At 45.4% G+C, this 21,577-nt stretch overlaps 1 protein-coding gene and 1 long non-coding RNA gene across 10 annotated transcripts in view; one reads left to right on the forward strand and one right to left on the reverse strand.

Moving 5' to 3' along the window:
- Positions 1–21,577, forward strand: part of LOC118396067 (E3 ubiquitin-protein ligase HERC2-like) — a 270,532-nt gene that overhangs the window by 9,350 nt on the left and 239,605 nt on the right. Inside the window, 5 exon segments of the mRNA XM_052525726.1 lie at positions 1,547–1,640; positions 4,195–4,326; positions 18,214–18,436; positions 18,618–18,718; positions 20,269–20,410. Of these exon segments, the coding sequence (XP_052381686.1) occupies positions 1,547–1,640; positions 4,195–4,326; positions 18,214–18,436; positions 18,618–18,718; positions 20,269–20,410 (692 nt within the window).
- On the reverse strand, positions 5,952–9,819 carry LOC127908746 (uncharacterized). 9 transcript variants are annotated; one of them, XR_008068286.1, is made up of 4 exons: positions 7,902–9,819; positions 7,403–7,858; positions 7,128–7,359; positions 5,952–7,033 (listed from the first exon to the last, which is right to left on the reverse strand). It is a non-coding gene; the product is annotated as an uncharacterized LOC127908746 (long non-coding RNA). The 9 variants fall into 9 exon arrangements; XR_008068277.1 differs by having other exon boundaries at positions 7,403–7,643; positions 7,687–9,819; XR_008068275.1 differs by having other exon boundaries at positions 7,128–7,256; positions 7,300–7,359; positions 7,403–9,819.

Below are 21,577 nucleotides of genomic sequence, written 5' to 3' on the forward strand. Positions count from 1 at the left end.
TACTGGTTTCGGTCCACTGCAGTTTAAAGGGGATACTGGTTTCGGTCCACTGCAGTTTAAAGGGGATACTGGTTTCGATCAAAGTATCAATCCAAGCTGACTGTGTGAAATTATGCAATGTGATGTTTGTGTTTGTTTGTTTTTTCTTCCCGACATCTGATCTAGTATTGCACAAGTATTCCTCCTAAATGCTTGTTACCATAATTAGACTGGCAGCTCTCAATGATGTCCAAGTGTGTATCCCAAATAGCAGCCTGTTTTCGTATGTAGGCCCACAGGGCTCTGGTCAGAAGTAGTGCACTATATAGAGAATGGGATGCTGTTTAGGACACGGGCTGAGAGTTTTCCGGCTCCTTCCTGTCCGACACATGACTTGGATGTTGGTCTGCGTCGTGTCGGCCATGTTATTGACATTGGAACCTGAATCTTTGAAAGCCTGTTTTGGCTGTTAGTCCATTTTAGTTAATAGGTCTTGGATTACTTGATGAAGCAATGTGAGGAGCGTAAGCCTTTATTTCTTCACTCATTGACTCATGGACTGTCAAGCAGGCAGATCAAACTGTAAGAGGATAATTTAATTGCGCTGTTTTCCCAGACCTTCAAATGGCACGCTATTCATTCAGTAACTTCAGCAATATATCTATCTTATCAGCCTACTGCCCACGTTATGTCCCTGACAACATTATTCAACCTACTGCCTATTCATATTTTTTATGTTTGACAGATTGTTGGTGAACCTGCTGTAGTCTATAATATATTGGATGCTGACAAGGTCCAAATCTGGTTCTTGAAGAACAAGAGGCTTTATCAATCTGTCCAAAAATAAACCCTTTGGAAAGGCTCCATGTTGCCCTCTTGCTTCAATAAAATACAATAATACTACCGGCACCCTATTCCCTATATAGTGCACTACTATAGACCAGAGCCCTATTCCCTATATAGTACACTTCTATAGACCAGAGCCCTATTCCCTATATAGTACACTTCTATAGACCAGAGCCCTATTCCCTATATAGTGCACTACTGTTGACCAGAGCCCTATTCCCTATATAGTGGTACTACTATAGACCAGAGCCCTATTCCCTATATAGTACACTTCTATAGACCAGAGCCCTATTCCCTATATAGTGCACTACTATAGACCAGAGCCCTATTCCCTATATAGTACACTACTGTTGACCAGAACCCTATTCCCTATATAGTGGCACTACTGTTGACCAGAGCCCTATTCCCTATATAGTGCACTACTGTTGACCAGAGCCCTATTCCCTATATAGTGCACTACTATTGACCAGAGCCCTATTCCCTATATAGTGCACTACTATTGACCAGTGCGCCCTATTCCCTATATAGTGCACTACTGTTGACCAGGGCGTCCTATTCCCTATATAGTGCACTACTATAGACCAGAGCCCTATTCCCTATATAGTGCACTACTATAGACCAGAGCCCTGTTCCTTGTCTAGGCCGTTGTTGTTCTGACTGTTTCGTGTGTGTTTTGAAAGGCACAGTATAAACTCTAAGTTGATGTGTTTTCCTGTGGCAGCGAGTGTTCTCTCCAGAAGGACTGAGTGAGATGTGGAATGAGATGGTGAAGGATGAAGAGATCACTTTCAATGGAGAAGAATCGGCTCACCCAGGTAGGAACTACAATACCCATCTACCCTGTACCTTTTCATGGCAACAATACCCCTGGACCTTTTTAAATATATTAGAATGTATATTATTATGTTATTATTTTAAAAAACAAACATGTTTTTCTATATTTATTTATTTGTAATAATGACAATTACAACAATACTGAATAAACACTTATTTTAACTTAATATAATACATAAATAAAATCTATTTAACCTCAAGTAAATAATGAATCATGTTCAATTTGGTTTAAATAATGCAAAAATAAAGTGTTGGAGAAGAAAGTAAAAGTGCAATATGTGCCATGTAAAAAATTCCTTGCTCAGAACATATGAAAGCTGTTGCTTTAGGTTGTAGTTATTATAGGACTATTTCTCTCTACAACATTTGTATTTCATAGACCTTTGACTATTGGATGTTCTAATAGGCACTTTAGTATTGCCAGCCTAATCTCAGGAGTTGATAGGCTTCTTGGGGAAAGGCGTCCCATTGTCGGAACAGTTGTGAATCATGCAGCGCCTTGTGTCACCATTGCAGATTCTAGAGAAATGACAAATGTCGGAACATATAAGTGTGTTATATCGGCTGAAAGCTTAAATTCTTGTTAATATAACTGCACTGTCCAATTTACAGTAGCTATTACTGTGAAAAAATGCCATGCTATTGTTTAAGGAGAGCTCCTAACAACAAAACACTTTTTTTCACTGCGATAGGTTTGATAAATTCACCTCTGAAGGTGAAATGTGTACTTACATTCTGAAATCTTGCTCTGATTAATCATCCAAAGGGTCCCAGAGATAACATGAAGTGTCGTTTTGTTAGATAAAATACTTTTTCATATCCTAAAAAGGTCCATATAGAATGCGCAATCTATTCCCCCCACTTGTTCAATTTGCAAAAAAAGGAATCTGTGAAAATCTAACCCTAAATGTTATTTCAACCAGTCAAATCACTTTCATATTTATTCCTCAGAGATCCTAGAACGTAACCAGACTCACTATATCATTAGCGGTGTAGTATATCCTATAGGACACCAAATATGGTCAGAGAGCGACACCCTTATGGCACGCCAATGGTGTGGCCGGTCTTCATTTGATCGACTGTGTCTTTGTCAAATAAGCACCAATTGGGGTCAAACGAAGCTAGCTAGATAGCCAATGAGCTGGGTTTACGGGAGTATCCGGAAACCATCTATCTGTTGTAAAATGTAGCTACTAACCTTGTGCGACAGCCAGTCTTTTCCTTTTGGACAAAAATTATAATATTTTCGAAGTTACAAGCCTGAAACCTTGAACAGACTGCTGACACCCTGTGGAAGCCATATGAAAGGCATCCATCTATTTGACAATATGACCTTTCTCATGCATTTTGTAAGAGGATGTTATCTCTCTCTCAAAAAATTGGGTTTTTATTTTGTATTTTCTCCTACCGTATCTATTGTGTTATATTCTCCTACATTATTTTAACATTTCTATAAACTGCAAAGTGTTTTCTTTCCAATGGTACCAATTATATTCATATCCTGGCTTCAGGGCCTGAGCAACAGGCAGTTTACTTTGGGCATTCATTCAGACAGGAAGTGGGGAAAAAAGGGGTCTAGCCTATCATCCCCCGTTTGGCGAAGTAGGCTGTGATTTGATGATAAATTAACAGGCACTGCATTGATTATATGCAACCCAGGACAAGCTAGGTAACTACACATGGTTGATGATATTACTAGTTAAACTAGTAATATTTGAAGATTGATTGTTTTTTATAAGATAAGTTTAATGCTGGCTAGCACCTTACCGTGGCTCCTTGCTGCACTCACATAACAGCTAGTCAGCCTGCCACGCAGTATCCTCGTGGAATGCAATGTAATCGGCCATGATCTGTCTAATTGGTGTCCAAAAATGACGATTACCGAATTAATCGGCCATTCCGACACACTCGCATTCACTCACTCACGCAATATGTGAACACACTGTGAATTACTTGAGTTGCTCTCGCGAGTTGCTCTTGCCTGGCCCATAACTTCTTATGGTCCCTGATCTGTTGACCATTGAAAAATTAAATAGCTCGGATAATTCTAGGAAAAATACTGTGAAAAATATTTTAAATGAAACTTAAATAATTAATTTGCACCCACTGTGTTTGCTACTTTATTTGTTATCGTTTATGACTCTGGATTGCAGGAAATGGCAGTTACAGGTGTTCAAAAACAAACATTTTTCAAATCTGTGAGTCACTCATCAGCACCACCTTGTTAAAGAAGCCAGGATTTATTGTTTTCTTTAGGAGCTAGGATGCCAGAAGCCAGAAGAGGACTGGCCACCCCTCATAGCCTGGTTCCTCTCTAGGTTTCTTCCTAGGTTCTGGCCTTTCTAGGGAGTTTTTCCTAGCCACCGTGCTTCTACACCTGCATTGCTTGCTGTTTGGGGTTTTAGGCTGGGTTTCTGTACAGCACTTTGAGATATCAGCTGATGTACGAAGGGCTTTATAAATACATTTGATTTGATACGAGGAGATAAATGTGATGGTTCTGTAATGCTGTGTATGTTTGTCTCCTCCCTCCAGAAGACTGCACTGATTGCTTCGGTACTCAGAAGAAGGATGAATCCAACGATAAAGAGAAGAAGGAAGAGGAGGAAGTGTCGACATCTGTCCATCACTCTATCATCGAGACATGGGACTGGGGGCGGCAGCCGGGTGGGTGTTTATCCTATCATCGAGACATGGGACTGGGGGCGGCAGCCGGGTGGGTGTTTATCCATCACTCTATCATCGAGACATGGGACTGGGGGCGGCAGCCGGGTGGGTGTTTATCCATCACTCTCTCATCGAGACATGGGACTGGGGGCGGCAGCCGGGTGGGTGTTTATCCATCACTCTATCATCGAGACATGGGACTGGGGGCGGCAGCCGGGTGGGTGTTTATCCATCACTCTCTCATCGAGACATGGGACTGGGGGCGGCAGCCGGGTGGGTGTTTATCCATCACTCTATCATCGAGACATGGGACTGGGGGCGGCAGCCGGGTGGGTGTTTATCCATCACTCTATCATCGAGACATGGGACTGGGGGCGGCAGCCGGGTGGGTGTTTATCCTATCATCGAGACATGGGACTGGGGGCGGCAGCCGGGTGGGTGTTTATCCTATCATCGAGACATGGGACTGGGGGCGGCAGCCGGGTGGGTGTTTATCCTATCATCGAGACATGGGACTGGGGGCGGCAGCCGGGTGGGTGTTTATCCATCGCTCTCTCATCGAGACATGGGACTGGGGGCGGCAGCCGGGTGGGTGTTTATCCTATCATCGAGACATGGGACTGGGGGCGGCAGCCGGGTGGGTGTTTATCCTATCATCGAGACATGGGACTGGGGGCGGCAGCCGGGTGGGTGTCCATTATCCATCACGGGTGGGTGTTTATCCTCTCATCGAGACATGGGACTGGGGGCGGCAGCCGGGTGGGTGTTTATCCATCACTCTCTCATCGAGACATGGGACTGGGGGCGGCAGCCGGGTGGGTGTTTTCCATCACTCTATCCGGACATGGGAGCTGAGCCGGGTGGGTGTTTATCCACGTTCTCTGTAACATGGGACTGACTTGTTTACTTATGGTTGAGACATGGGACTGGGGGCGGCAGCCGGGTGGGTGTTTATCCAGTACATTTCTGGACATGGGACTTTTCCATGGGTGTTTATCCATTAAGCCTGAGACATTGGGGGGGAGCCGGGTGGGTGTTTTCCATCACTTAATTTTAAAAATGGGACTAATAACAGCAGCCGGGTGGGTGTTTATCCATACACATAAGGCATGGGACTAGGTCTTGTAGCATATTGTGGTTATCCTATCTATCACGAGATTCATGGGACTGGGGGCAGCAGCCGGGTCTGCATATCCATCACTCATTATTCGAGACATGGGACTGGGGGCATGCACAGTGCATGTTTTCCATCACATGCACGAGTGCATGGGATTCCATCACATGCACAGTTTATCCATCATTCCATCGAGACATGGACAGTGCATTATTCCATCACATGCACAGTGCATTATTCCATCACATGGGTGCATTATTCCATCACATGCACATGGGTGCATTATTCCATCAGAGCATGCACAGTGCTCTGTAAATGGTGACTTCACTTATGGTTGCAAGTGCTTTCCAGTACATTTCAGTGAATTTTCCATCACATGCACAGTGCATTTTGGGATTTTTGCTTAAATTAATAAACATGCTTAATAACAGTGCATTATTTTGGGATCACATGCAACAGTGCATATTGTGGTTAAACTATGCACAATTCATTATGCAGCCCTCTGCATGCACAGTGCATTATTCCATCACATGCACAGTGCATTATTCCATCACATGCACAGTGCATTATTCCATCACATGCACAGTGCATTGTTCCATCACATGCACAGTGCATTGTTCCATCACATGCACAGTGCATTGTTCCATCACATGCACAGCTGATTCTCAAGATCTTGCACACTAATGAGATGCTATTGAGCCCACGCTACTATACTGTCTGAGCCAAGGACTACATGCTTTCTGGTAAGTTTTCATTACGATACTGGGTGGGGGGAATATATTTTATATGATACATGATTTGTTGTTAACTAGTAAATAGTAGCCTGCAGCAAAGTGTGGTTTAAATAATTTCTAACTTGTTAACAATTTCTTCTAGTTCATTCTTGCTACCATGTGGATTTTAGCTTAATTGAGCCTGCTAACTGAGGAGTGTTAATTCACCTGTTTCCATACATATTTAATTGTAAAGCATTTATCTTACAAAGGAGTTGTTTAATCTAACTATTTATTTGTACATGTAATTGTATTTGTTTAGTTTTTTACTCATTTTTCCCTAATCTTTACAGGAAAATGCCACGTGCACTATCTGATGTGGAGACATTTCACGGCAGCTAATGTAGAAGAAAAAGCTGTGTACATTTGCAAATACTGTGCCAAATCATATGTGAAGAATGCAACAAAGATACAGAATCGTCTGGCCAAGTGCATAAAGTTCCCTCAGAGCTCACAACAAGCAACCTCTGACTAAAGTCCCTCTACTTCTATTTGAGGTGTAAATGATGAATCAGACACCTTATTGATAGCAACAGCTCATGGTCCTCCTGGAATCAGACACCTTATCGATAGCAACAACTCATGGTCCTCCTGGAATCAGACACCTTATCGATAGCAACAGCTCATGGTCCTCCTGGAATCAGACACCTTATTGATAGCAACAGCTCATGGTCCTCCTGGAATCAGACACCTTATCGATAGCAACAACTCATGGTCCTCCTGGAATCAGACACCTTATCGATAGCAACAACTCATGGTCCTCCTGGAATCAGACACCTTATCGATAGCAACACCTCATGGTCCTCCTGGAATCAGACACCTTATCAGACACCTTATAGCAACAACTCATGGTCCTCCTGGAATCAGACACCTTATCGATAGCAACAACTCATGGTCCTCCTGGAATCAGACACCTTATCGATAGCAACACCTCATGGTCCTCCTGGAATCAGACACCTTATTGATAGCAACACCTCATGGTCCTCCTGGAATCAGACACCTTATCGATAGCAACAGCTCATGGTCCTCCTGGAATCAGACACCTTATCGATAGCAACAACTCATGGTCCTCCTGGAATCAGACACCTTATCGATAGCAACAGCTCATGGTCCTCCTGGAATCAGACACCTTATCGATAGCAACAGCTCATAGTCCTCCTGGAATCAGACACCTTATCGACAGCAACACCTCATGGTCCTCCTGGAATCAGACACCTTATCGATAGCAACAACTCATGGTCCTCCTGGAATCAGACACCTTATCGATAGCAACAACTCATGGTCCTCCTGGAATCAGACACCTTATTGATAGCAACAGCTCATGGTCCTCCTGGAATCAGACACCTTATTGATAGCAACAGCTCATGGTCCTCCTGGAATCAGACACCTTATTGATAGCAACAGCTCATGGTCCTCCTGGAATCAGACACCTTATTGATAGCAACAACTCATGGTCCTCCTGGAATCAGACACCTTATTGATAGCAACAGCTCATGGTCCTCCTGGAATCAGACACCTTATTGATAGCAACAGCTCATGGTCCTCCTGGAATCAGACACCTTATTGATAGCAACAGCTCATGGTCCTCCTGGAATCAGACACCTTATCGATAGCAACAGCTCATGGTCCTCCTGGAATCAGACACCTTATCGATAGCAACAACTCATGGTCCTCCTGGAATCAGACACCTTATCGATAGCAACAGCTCATGGTCCTCCTGGAATCAGAAGTGTTTTTGACTCAATGGAGGAACGTAGTCAGAGAAATGCTGATGAATGTCTTGCTGCTCGAGCTGTGTATGCAACTGGTTCACCTCTGATGCTCACAGGCAATGTGTATTGGAAGAGATTTCTGAATGTTCTTCACCCAGCATACACCCCTCCAACCAGACATGCTTTATCTACTCATTTGCTAGATGCAGAGTTCAACAGAGTTCAAGTGAAGGTCAAACAAATCATAGAGAAAGCAGACTCTATTGCAATCATCTCTGATGGGTGGTCGAATGTTCGTGGGCAAGGAATAATTAACTACATCATCTCCACCCCTCAACCAGTATTCTACAAGAGCACAGACACAAGGGACAACATACAAACCGGTATCTACATTACAGATGAGCTGTAGGCAGTCATCAATGACCTTGGACCACAGAAGGTATTTGCACTGATGACAGACAATGCTGCGAACATGAAGGCTGCTTGGTCCAAAGTGGAGGAGTCCAACCCTCACATCACACCCATTGGCTGTGCTGCTCATGCATTGAATCTGCTCCTCAAGGACATCATGGCACTGAAAACAATGGATACACTCTACAGGAGAGCCAAGGAAATGGTTAGGTATGAGAAGGCTCATCAAGTTATAGCAGCAATCTACCTCACCAAGCAAAGTGAGAAGAATAAGAGCACCACATTGAAGCTGCCCAGCAACACCCGTTGGGGTGGTGTTGTCATCATGTTTAACAGTCTCCTGGAGGGGAAGGAGTCTCTCCGAGAAATGGCCATATCACTTTAGAATGGAGATGCAATATGGCAGTCGTGCCAACATATCTCATCAGCCACCTGGTGGAAGGGACTTTGTGGTTCTGAGGCTGTTTCCCCTGTTGCCACCATCATCCTCCAAATCCCACCAACATCAGCCGCCTCAGAGCACAACTGGTCCTTGTTTGGGAACACACACTAAAGCACGCAACAGGCTGACCAATACAAGGGTTGAAAAATTTGTGGCCACTTGGGAAAATGTGATGCTTTTTGAGCCTGACAATGACCCATCCTCAAGGTTGGAAAGGGACAGTGAAGATGAGGCCTCAGAGTCTGATGTTCAAGAGGTGGACATTGAGGAGGTCCAGGGAGAAGACATGGAAGCCTGAGAGGAAGACAACCAAAGCTTTAGTTCCTAGACTATCATTTAACAGATGTATGTTGAAAACGTTTTTGAGAGATGCGATGGATCATTGGGGATCATTCAATATTCCCTTTCTTTATTTCAATATTTGCTCTGTTGTTCAGTGAAATCATCCCATATGAAGAGTCAACTCATTTAATTAAAGTTCAATTCGTAACTAAATTTTTTTTTTTTTTTTTTTTCTATTGGAAGGAATTAATCATTTGCAATTATGTCTACTTATGTTAAGGTAAATATATCCAATTGTATAAACATCTACATTTGAAATGGTAATTCCCATATATTCCCGTTAACTTCCAATATGTGCAACCCTACTTGACTCGAGTCTTCAACCTGCTTACTGCTTGTAGGCTGCTGTTTCGGTCTGAGATGTTGTTGTCTCAGACGAAATCATCACGATCATGGTTTTAAATAACGCATCTCTTGCTAATTGCAGTTCTGACATCAGACGTTGTAGCTGCTTTTTTGTATACAAGCCCAGAGGATAGTGTTAAAATGCAGTGCTGTGTTGACAGCAATGGACTCTCCACTATATTGGAATAGTGATCCTTTCCCCACCTCTCCTCTGAAGTCTGACTGGTCTCCTGCTGGTGTGCCTCTCCTGGCACTGCGAGGTGTGACTGGACTATCAAATGACTGGACAGACTGCAGGCCAGGACGGTTATGTCTAGTGTTTCATTTGGGTACCACTCCAAATCCAGCACCAACCCCCACGTATGCTCTGCTGGGTCTGGTCCTATCCCCAAACCCCCACGGAATGCTCTGCTGGGTCTGGTCCTATCCCCAAACCCCCACGGAATGCTCTGCTGGGTCTGGTCCTATCCCCAAACCCCCACGGAATGCTCTGCTGGGTCTGGTCCTATCCCCAAACCCCCGGAATGCTCTGCTGGGTCTGGTCCTATCCCCAAACCCCCACGGAATGCTCTGATGGGTCTGGTCCTATCCCCAAACCCCACGGTATGCTCTGATGGGTCTGGTCCTATCCCCAAACCCCCACGGAATGCTCTGCTGGGTCTAGTCTGGTCCTATCCCCAAACCCCCACGGTATGCTCTGCTGGGTCTGGTCCTATCCCCAAACCCCACGGTATGCTCTGCTGGGTCGAGTCCTATCCCCAAACCCCACGGTATGCTCTGATGGGTCTGGTCCTATCCCCAAACCCCCACGGAATGCTCTGCTGGGTCTAGTCTGGTCCTATCCCCAAACCCCACGGTATGCTCTGCTGGGTCTGGTCCTATCCCCAAACCCCCACGGTATGCTCTGCTGGGTCGAGTCCTATCCCCAAACCCCCACGGTATGCTCTGATGGGTCTGGTCCTATCCCCAAACCCCCACGGAATGCTCTGCTGGGTCTAGTCTGGTCCTATCCCCAAACCCCCACGGTATGCTCTGCTGGGTCTGGTCCTATCCCCAAACCCCCACGGTATGCTCTGATGGGTCTGGTCCTATCCCCAAACCCCCCACGGAATGCTCTGCTGGGTCTAGTCTGGTCCTATCCCCAAACCCCCACGGAATGCTCTGCTGGGTCTGGTCCTATCCCCAAACCCCCACGGAATGCTCTGCTGGGTCTGGTCCTATCCCCAAACCCCCACGGAATGCTCTGCTGGGTCTGGTCCTATCCCCAAACCCCCACGGTATGCTCTGCTGGGTCTGGTCCTATCCCCAAACCCCCACGGAATGCTCTGCTGGGTCTGGTCCTATCCCCAAACCCCACGGAATGCTCTGCTGGGTCTGGTCCTATCCCCAAACCCCCACGGAATGCTCTGCTGGGTCTGGTCCTATCCCCAAACCCCCACGGAATGCTCTGCTGGGTCTGGTCCTATCCCCAAACCCCACGGAATGCTCTGCTGGGTCTGGTCCTATCCCCAAACCCCCACGGAATGCTCTGCTGGGTCTGGTCCTATCCCCAAACCCCCACGGAATGCTCTGCTGGGTCTGGTCCTATCCCCAAACCCCCACGGAATGCTCTGCTGGGTCTGGTCCTATCCCCAAACCCCCACGGAATGCTCTGCTGGGTCTGGTCCTATCCCCAAACCCCCACGGAATGCTCTGCTGGGTCTGGTCCTATCCCCAAACCCCCACGGTATGCTCTGCTGGGTCTGGTCCTATCCCCAAACCCCCATGGTATGCTCTGCTGGGTCTAGTCTAGACCTATCCCCAAACCCCCACGGTATGCTCTGCTGGGTCTAGTCGGGTCCTATCCCCAAACCCCCACGGTATGCTCTGCTGGGTCTAGTCTGGTCCTATCCCCAAACCCCCACGGTATGCTCTGATGGGTCTGGTCCTATCCCCAAACCCCCACGGTATGCTCTGCTGGGTCTAGTCTAGTCCTATCCCCAAACCCCCACGGTATGCTCTGCTGAGTCTAGTCCTATCCCCAAACCCCCACGGTATGCTCTGCTGGGTCTAGTCTGGTCCTATCCCCAAACCCCCATGGTATGCTCTGCTGGGTCTAGACCTATCCCCAAACCTCCACGGTATGCTCTGCTGGGTCTAGTCTGGTCCTATCCCCAAACCCCCACGGTATGCTCTGCTGGGTCCAGTCTGGTCCTATCCCCAAACCCCCACGGTATGCTCTGCTGGGTCCAGTCTGGTCCTATCCCCAAACCCCACGGTATGCTCTGCTGGGTCCAGTCTGGTCCTATCCCCAAACCCCCACGGTATGCTCTGCTGGGTCGAGTCCTATCCCCAAACCCCCACGGTATGCTCTGCTGGGTCTGGTCCTATCCCCAAACCCCCACGGTATGCTCTGCTGGGTCTAGTCTAGTCCTATCCCCAAACCCCCACGGTATGCTCTGCTGGGTCGAGTCTGGTCCTATCTCCAAACCCCACGGTATGCTCTGCTGGGTCTAGTCGGGTCCTATCCCCAAACCCCCACGGTATGCTCTGCTGGGTCTCGTCTGGTCATAATAAAAGATAACATTCACATACTGACTATCTCTGAAACTGACTTAGATAATTCCTTTAAATTATACAGTGGTAGCTGTATATGGTTTCAACGTCTTCAGAAGAGACAGGAATGCCAATGGTGGAGGTGTTGCCACGTATGTTCGTATTAGAGAGGATCTACAGATTCATCTGCCTCACCTAAAGCCCTTTCTGGTGGGAAGCTGCTATAGACCACCAAATGCTAACAGTCAGTGTCTGGATAACGTGTGTGAAATGCTTGATAATGTATGTGATATCAACAGAGGTATATTTTCTGGGTGATTTTAAATCTTGACTGGCTTTCATCATGCTGCCCACTCAAGAAAAAGCTTAATGGATCAAGAGTTACCTGTCTGACCGAGAAAAAACAGGGTGTTCTTTAATGGAAGCCTTTCCAACATAATCCAGGTAGAAGCAGGAATTCCCCAGGGTAGCTGTTTAGGCCACTTACTATTTAAAATCTTCACTAACGACATGCCGCTGGCTTTGAGTAAAGCCAGAGTTTCTATGTATGCGGATGACTCAACACTATACACGTCAGCTACTACAGAGACTGAAATGACTGCAACACTTAACATAGAGCTGCAGTTAGTTACAGTCAGTTCGACTGGTTTTCAATGAGAATGACATATCTATAGCACACATTTCTATGTGAATTTAGTCGGGTCACCCAAAAAGTGGCACATTGCAGCTTTAAATGTACACAGAGAGCATTAATAATATGCATGTCAATCTCTCCTGGATCAAAGTGGAGGAGAAACTGACTAAATTGCTACTTGTATTTGTGAAAGATATTAACATGTTGAAATCAATCAATGACATTTATTTATAAAGCTCTTTGTTACTTTAACTGACGTCACAAAGTGTTGTGCAGAAACCCAGCCTAAAACCGCAGGGACTGTGAAGCAACACAGACACAGGCACAGACACATGCTTACACACGTAACCTACACACACACAATAACAGTATTGTATTGTAGATATGTGGTAGTAGAGTAGTGGTCTGAGGGAACACACTTAATGTATTGTAGATATGTGGTAGTAGAGTAGTGGTCTGAGGGAACACACTTAATGTATTGTAGAGTAGTGGTCTGAGGGAACACACTTAATGTATTGTAGAGTAGTGGTCTGAGGGAACACACTTAATGTATTGTAGAGTAGTGGTCTGAGGGAACACACTTAATGTATTGTAGATATGTGGTAGTATAGTGGTCTGAGGGAACACACTTAATGTATTGTAGAGTAGTGGTCTGAGGGAACACACTTAATGTATTGTAGAGTAGTGGTCTGAGGGAACACACTTAATGTATTGTAGATATGTGGTAGTATAGTGGTCTGAGGGAACACACTTAATGTATTGTAGAGTAGTGGTCTGAGGGAACACACTTAATGAATTGTAGAGTAGTGGTCTGAGGGAACACACTTAATGTATTGTAGATATGTGGTAGTAGAGCAGTGGTCTGAGGGAACACACTTAATGTATTATAGATATGTGGTATTAGAGTAGTGGTCTGAGGGAACACACTTAATGTATTGTAGATATGTGGTAGTAGAGTAGTGGTCTGAGGGAACACACTTAATGTGTTGTAGATATGTGGTAGTAGAGTAGTGGTCTGAGGGAACACACTTAATGTGTTGTAGAGTAGTGGTCTGAGGGAACACACTTAATGTATTGTAGAGTAGTGGTCTGAGGGAACACACTTAATGTATTGTAGAGTAGTGGTCTGAGGGAACACTTAATGTATTGTAGAGTAGTGGTCTGAGGGAACACACTTAATGTATTGTAGAGTAGTGGTCTGAGGGAACACACTTAATGTATTGTAGAGTAGTGGTCTGAGGGAACACACTTAATGTATTGTAGAGTAGTGGTCTGAGGGAACACACTTAATGTATTGTAGATATGTGGTAGTAGAGTAGTGGTCTGAGGGAACACACTTAATGTATTGTAGAGTAGTGGTCTGAGGGAACACACTTAATGTATTGTAGATATGTGGTAGTAGAGTAGTGGTCTGAGGGAACACACTTAATGTATTGTAGAGTAGTGGTCTGAGGGAACACACTTAATGTATTGTAGAGTAGTGGTCTGAGGGAACACACTTAATGTATTGTAGAGTAGTGGTCTGAGGGAACACACTTAATGTATTGTAGAGTAGTGGTCTGAGGGAACACACTTAATGTATTGTAGAGTAGTGGTCTGAGGGAACACACTTAATGTATTGTAGATATGTGGTAGTAGAGTAGTGGTCTGAGGGAACACACTTAATGTATTGTAGAGTAGTGGTCTGAGGGAACACACTTAATGTATTGTAGATATGTGGTAGTAGAGTAGTGGTCTGAGGGAACACACTTAATGTATTGTAGAGTAGTGGTCTGAGGGAACACACTTAATGTATTGTAGAGTAGTGGTCTGAGGGAACACACTTAATGTATTGTAGAGTAGTGGTCTGAGGGAACACACTTAATGTATTGTAGATATGTGGTAGTATAGTGGTCTGAGGGAACACACTTAATGTATTGTAGAGTAGTGGTCTGAGGGAACACACTTAATGAATTGTAGAGTAGTGGTCTGAGGGAACACACTTAATGTATTGTAGATATGTGGTAGAAGAGCAGTGGTCTGAGGGAACACACTTAATGTATTGTAGATATGTGGTAGTAGAGTAGTGGTCTGAGGGAACACACTTAATGTATTGTAGAGTAGTGGTCTGAGGGAACACACTTAATGTATTGTAGATATGTGGTAGTAGTGGTCTGAGGGAACACACTTAATGTATTGTAGAGTAGTGGTCTGAGGGAACACACTTAATGTATTGTAGAGTAGTGGTCTGAGGGAACACTTAATGTATTGTAGATATGTGGTAGTAGAGTAGTGGTCTGAGGGAACACACTTAATGTATTGTAGAGTAGTGGTCTGAGGGAACACTTAATGTATTGTAGAGTAGTGGTCTGAGGGAACACACTTAATGTATTGTAGAGTAGTGGTCTGAGGGAACACACTTAATGTATTGTAGAGTAGTGGTCTGAGGGAACACACTTAATGTATTGTAGAGTAGTGGTCTGAGGGAACACACTTAATGTATTGTAGAGTAGTGGTCTGAGGGAACACACTTAATGTATTGTAGAGTAGTGGTCTGAGGGAACACACTTAATGTATTGTGAAATCTGTTATGAAAAGTAGCTGCTGCCTTGGCAGATATTAATGGGGATCCTTAAAAAGTACAAAATGTTGGCGCCTCGGTCGGTTTCTTTCTCTGTTTCCAATCCACAGGGCTGGGTGTGGCAGCATGGTGGTGCATGTCTGGCTGCAGGAGATACGCATTAAGCACTTGGTGGTGGGAGTCCTTGTCTGGACCAGCCCAGCCGGGTGGCCCCTGTTCTCTCCTGTCCAGTCCTGATTATAGTACTGTGTGCTTGCCAGTAGTGCTGGGCCAGTAGTGCTGGGCCAGTAGTGCTGGGCCAGTAGTGCTGAGCCAGTAGTGCTGGGCCAGTAGTGCTGAGCCAGTAGTGCTGAGCCAGTAGTGCTGGGCCAGTAGTGCTGAGCCAGTAGTGCTGAGCCAGTAGTGCTGAGCCAGTAGTGCTGAGCCAGTAGTGCTGAGCCAGTAGTGCTGGGCCAGTAGTGCTGGGCCAGTAGTTCATTCATTACATTCAATATGTTTTATTTTGTTTGCTTTTTAAAGGGAATTCCAAAGCTAAAAATAGTGAACATTCCATTGTCTCTACCAGGTCCACATTGGTAGACAGCAATAGAAAGATAAGGAAGTAACTATGAAATAATAACATATTTCAGTTGGGTATGTTACTTAAACTTTTTGTTGCTGATAGTTTTTAATTCCTTAAAGTCGTTGACTAATCTCTGCTCAGCCAGACAGCCAGACAACCCTCTAACGTTATCTCTGTGTCCCCCATACTGTACTGTCTTTGAGATAGTAGCGGCTTACGTATGCTGTAGAGTTGTCTGACAAAATCATTTTGCTAGTTCAAAGTACATCCTTGAAATGTTTGTACAACTCGATTGGAGTTCACCTCTGATAAATAAATTACAAAATTATTTTTTTGAGAATAAGTTCTCAAGTTGAGAACAAGTTCTCATTTACAATTGAGACCTGGCCAAGATAAAGCAAAGCAGTTTGACACATACAGCAACACAGAGTTACACATGGAGTAAAACAAACATACAGTCAATAATACAGTAGAAACAAGTCTATATACAATGTGAGAAGGGAGTTAAAGGATAAAAAAAGGCCATGGTGGCAAATTGATTCGACGATGATTTTGAAAGGCACACATCTGTCTATATAAGGTCCCACAGTTGACTGCATGTCAGAGCCAAAACCAAGCCAAGAGGTCAAAGGAATTGTCTGTAGAGCTCCGAGACAGGATTGTGTTGAAGCACAGATCGGGGGAAGGGTACCAAAACATTTCTGCAGCATTGAAGGTCCACAAGAACACAGTGGCCTCCATCATTCTTAAATGGAAGAAGTTTGGAACCACCAAGACTCTTCCTGGAGCTGGCCGCCCGTCCAAACTGAGTAATTGGGGGAGAAGGGCCTTGGTCAGGGAGGTGACCAAGAACCTGATGGTCACTCTGTCAGAACTCCAGAGTTCCTCTGTGGATATGGGAGAACCTTCCAGAAGGACAACCATCTCTGCAGAACTCCACCAATCAGGTTCATCTTCCAGCAACCTTAAGCACACAGCAACCTTAAGCACACAGCCAAGACAATGCAGGAGTGGCTTCGGGACAAGTCTCTGAATGTCCTTGAGTGGCCCAGACAGAACCCGATTTGAACATCTCTGGAGAGACCTGAAAATAGCTGTGCAGTGACGCTCCCCATCCAGCCTGACGGAGCTTGAGGGAATCTGCAGAGAAGAATGGGAGAAACCCCCAAATACAGGTGTACCAAGTTTGTAGCGTCCCTGTTGTATCTAGATGATGTCAGTTAGCTGCTGTATATACAGTACCAGTCAAAAGTTTGGACACACCTACTCATTCAAGGGTTTTTCTTTATTTTTACTATTTTCTACATTTGTAGAATAATAATGAAGACATCAAAGCTATGAAATAACACATGTATTCTTCAAAGTAGCTACCCAAAGTAGCCACAGCTTTGCACATTCTTGGCATTCTCTCAACCAGCTTCATGAGGAATGCTTTTCCAACAGTCTTGAAGAATTTCCAACATATGCTGAGCACTTTTTGCCTACTTTTCCTTCACTCTGCGGTCCAACTCATCCCATAATAATAAGAACAAGAATATTGCCCATGAATTTGGAATGAGATGTTTGACGAACAGTATACATTTTACATTTCAGTATTTTATTTTCAATAATTTAGCAAAAATGTCTAAAAACATGTATTCGCTTTGTCATTGTGGGGAACAAGTCGTTGTGGGGAACAAGTCGTTGTGGGGAACAAGCCGTTGTGGGGAACAAGCCGTTGTGTGGAACAAGCCGTTGTGTGGAACAAGCCGTTGTGTGGAACAAGCCGTTGTGTGGAACAAGCCGTTGTGGGGAACAAGTCGTTGTGGGGAACAAGTCGTTGTGGGGTGTTGTGGGGAACAAGTCGTTGTGTGGAACAAGTCGTTGTGTGGAACAAGTCGTTGGGGGGTGTTGTGGGGAACAAGTCGTTGTGGGGAACAAGCTGTTGTGGGGAACAAGTCGTTGTGTGGAACAAGTCGTTGTGTGGAACAAGTCGTTGTGTGGAACAAGCCGTTGTGGGGAACAAGTCGTTGTGGGGTGTTGTGGGGAACAAGTCGTTGTGTGGAACAAGTCGTTGTGTGGGAACAAGTCGTTGTGTGGGAACAAGTCGTTGTGGGGGAACAAGTCGTTGTGGGGGAACAAGTCGTTGTGGGGAACAAGTCGTTGGGGGGTGTTGTGGGGAACAAGTCGTTGTGGGGAACAAGTCGTTGTGGGGGAACAAGTCGTTGTGGGGGAACAAGTCGTTGTGGGCCGTCACGGAGACGGGGCTGTAGAGGCCGTCACGGAGACATACTGAAACATCTGATGCTGAGCTTGTTATGCTCTTATGGATCAAAATGTTATCCCTAAAATAAGTTTGCAACAAGTAAAGGAATGATGTTTGGTAATGAAACTGTATTTCTACTACTCACAGCACCTGATGACTCTGTCTCTGTCTCTCTCTCTCTCTGTGTCTCTGTGTCTCTGTGTCTCTCTCAGATGAGACGGAGCTGAAGGACTGTCTGATGGTGCTGCTAGATGACCAACAGAAGCTATCGGCTCAGATGGCTAAGAGCACGCTGTCTGCCCTGCGTCTACGTCAGCGTCTGGTCATCCTAGAGAGATACCTCATATCCCTGAGCCACAGTATGATGGAAGAGAAGTACAAGGTCCGGTGGAAGAGCCCCCCCAGCCCCCCTCCACCCATCGTAGACAACAAGAGGTACACTGTAAACCGAAACGCTCGTCCAGTATCGCAAGTGATAGTACAGGAAGTAGCAGCCATGGTTCTGTCATCTCACTGTTAGCTATGCTGATTCATCTGAAACATTCCCCTTTAGATGATCAGCTTGATCTGAGTCATGTGTCATCTTGGGGTTAAAGGTGTGTCTCTCTCTCTCTAGCCCCCGGCCAGCCAGCAAGGGCGTGGAGGGTCTGGCCAGAGTCGGCTCCAGAGCAGCTCTCTCCTTCGCCTTTGCCTTCCTACGACGAGCCTGGAGGTCTGGTAAGCATCCTCTCCATCGTCTAGACACAACCCTTCACTTAGTCTGTAGACAGCCTCCTCTCCATCGTCTAGACAACCCTTCACTTAGTCTGTAGACAGCCTCCTCTCCATCGTCTAGACAACCCTTCACTTAGTCTGTAGACAGCCTCCTCTCCATCGTCTAGACAACCCTTCACTTAGTCTGTAAACAGCCTCCTCTCCATCGTCTAGACAACCCTTCACTTAGTGTGTAGACAGCCTCCTTTACTGGTGACATCACATAGTCAACATGGTTCAGAGTGTCAGACCCTCCGTGGTCCCCCTCCCCTGCCGCCCTTCTACCCTCCGCTGCCCCCTTCTACCCTCCGCTGCCCCCTTCTACCCTCCCCTGTCCCTCCTCTGACCCCTTCTACCCTCCACTGCCCCCTCTACCCTCCCCTGTCCACTCCCCTGCCCCCTTCTACCCTCCCCTGTCCACTCCTCTGCCCCCTTCTACCCTCCCCTGTCCACCCCTGTCCACTCCTCTGCCCCCTTCTACCCTCCCCTGTCCACTCCCCTGCCCCCTTCTACCCTCCCCTGTCCACTCCTCTGCCCCCTTCTACCCTCCCCTGTCCACTCCCCTGCCCCCTTCTACCCTCCCCTGTCCACTCCCCTGCCCCCTTCTACCCTCCCCTGTCCACTCCTCTGCCCCCTTCTACCCTCCCCTGTCCACTCCCCTGCCCCCACAAAAATCGTCTGTCCTCGTTTGCAACACTCACTATTGAGTTCCATACAGTCTCTGGAAGCAATGTCAGCACAATAACTGTTCGTCGGGAGCTTCATGAAATAGGTTTCCATCGCCGAGCAGCAGCAGCACACAAGCCTAAGATCACCATGTGCGTTGCCAAGCGACGGCTGGAGTGGTGTAAAGCTCACTGTCATTGGACTCTGGAGCGATGAATCACGCTTCACCATCTGGCAGTCCGACGGACTAATCTGGGTTTGGCGGATGCCAGGAGAACGCTACCGGCTCCAATGCATAGTGCCAACTGTAAAGTTGGTCTGGGGCTGTTTTTCATGGTTCGGGCCTCTTAGTTCCAGTGAAGGGAAATATTAACACAACAGCATACAATGACATTCTAGACGATTCTGTGCTTCCAATTTTATGGCAACAGTTTGGGGAAGGCCCGTTCCTGTTTCAGCATGTTAATCCCCGTACACAAAGCGAGATCCATACAGAAATGTTGTCGAGATCAGTGTTGAAGAACTTGACTGGCCTGCACAGAGCCCTGACCTCAACCCCATTGAACACCTTTGGGATGAATTGGAGCGCCGACTGCGAGTCAAGGCCTAATCGCCCAACATCGCCCAACATCGCCCAAATGTTCTCATATTATTTATTGTCTTTGCAACAGAACAATATGTTCTGAACATCAAATCTGCAGTATCACATCGTAATACATATAGGATCGTGAGAATCACAATACATATCGTATTGGTGCCTAAGCATGGTGATCATATCGTATTGTGAGGTCCCTGGTCATTCCCAGCCCCAGTGTCCCGTGTGTCTAACATATTGGTGCTTTGATCAGGTGACGACGCGGACCTGTGCAGTGAGCTGCTCCAGGAGTCCCTGGACGCTCTGCGGGCCCTCCCAGAAGCCACTCTGTTTGACGAGGGCACCGTGTCGTCTGTCTGGCTGGAGGTCGTGGAGAGAGCCACTAAGTTCCTCAGGTCAGTACTACCTGCTGTCTGGTTTGTCTTGTGATGTCCATGGATCTGCCAGTGATGTGTTATTTAAACTGGTTGGTTTCTGGTGATGTTATTTAAACTGGTTGGTTTCTAGTGATGTGTTATTTAAACTGGTTGGTTTCTAGTGATGTGTTATTTAAACTGGTTGGTTTCTAGTGATGTGTTATTTAAACTGTGGTTGGTTTCTAGTGATGTTATTTAAACTGGTTGGTTTCTAGTGATGTGTTATTTAAACTGGTTGGTTTCTAGTGATGTGTTATTTAAACTGTGGTTGGTTTCTAGTGATGTGTTATTTAAACTGTGGTTGGTTTCTAGTAATGTGTTATTTAAACTGGTTGGTTTCTAGTGATGTGTTATTTAAACTGGTTGGTTTCTAGTGATGTGTTATTTAAACTGGTTGGTTTCTAGTGATGTGTTATTTAAACTGGTTGGTTTCTAGTGATGTGTTATTTAAACTGGTTGGTTTCTAGTGATGTGTTATTTAAACTGTGGTTGGTTTCTAGTGATGTGTTATTTAAACTGTGGTTGGTTTCTAGTGATGTGTTATTTAAACTGGTTGGTTTCTAGTGATGTGTTATTTAAACTGGTTGGTTTCTAGTGATGTGTTATTTAAACTGTGGTTGGTTTCTAGTGATGTGTTATTTAAACTGTGGTTGGTTTCTAGTGATGTGTTATTTAAACTGTGGTTGGTTTCTAGTGATGTTATTTAAACTGGTTGGTTTCTAGTGATGTGTTATTTAAACTGGTTGGTTTCTAGTGATGTGTTATTTAAACTGGTTGGTTTCTAGTGATGTGTTATTTAAACTGGTTGGTTTCTAGTGATGTGTTATTTAAACTGGTTGGTTTCTAGTGATGTGTTATTTAAACTGGTTGGTTTCTAGTGATGTGTTATTTAAACTGGTTGGTTTCTAGTGATGTGTTATTTAAACTGTGGTTGGTTTCTAGTGATGTGTTATTTAAACTGGTTGGTTTCTAGTGATGTGTTATTTAAACTGGTTGGTTTCTAGTGATGTGTTATTTAAACTGGTTGGTTTCTAGTGATGTGTTATTTAAACTGTGGTTGGTTTCTAGTGATGTGTTATTTAAACTGGTTGGTTTCTAGTGATGTGTTATTTAAACTGGTTGGTTTCTAGTGATGTGTTATTTAAA

The sequence above is a fragment of the Oncorhynchus keta genome, chromosome 1 (assembly GCF_023373465.1).
Source record: "Oncorhynchus keta strain PuntledgeMale-10-30-2019 chromosome 1, Oket_V2, whole genome shotgun sequence".
NCBI lineage: Eukaryota > Metazoa > Chordata > Actinopteri > Salmoniformes > Salmonidae > Oncorhynchus > Oncorhynchus keta.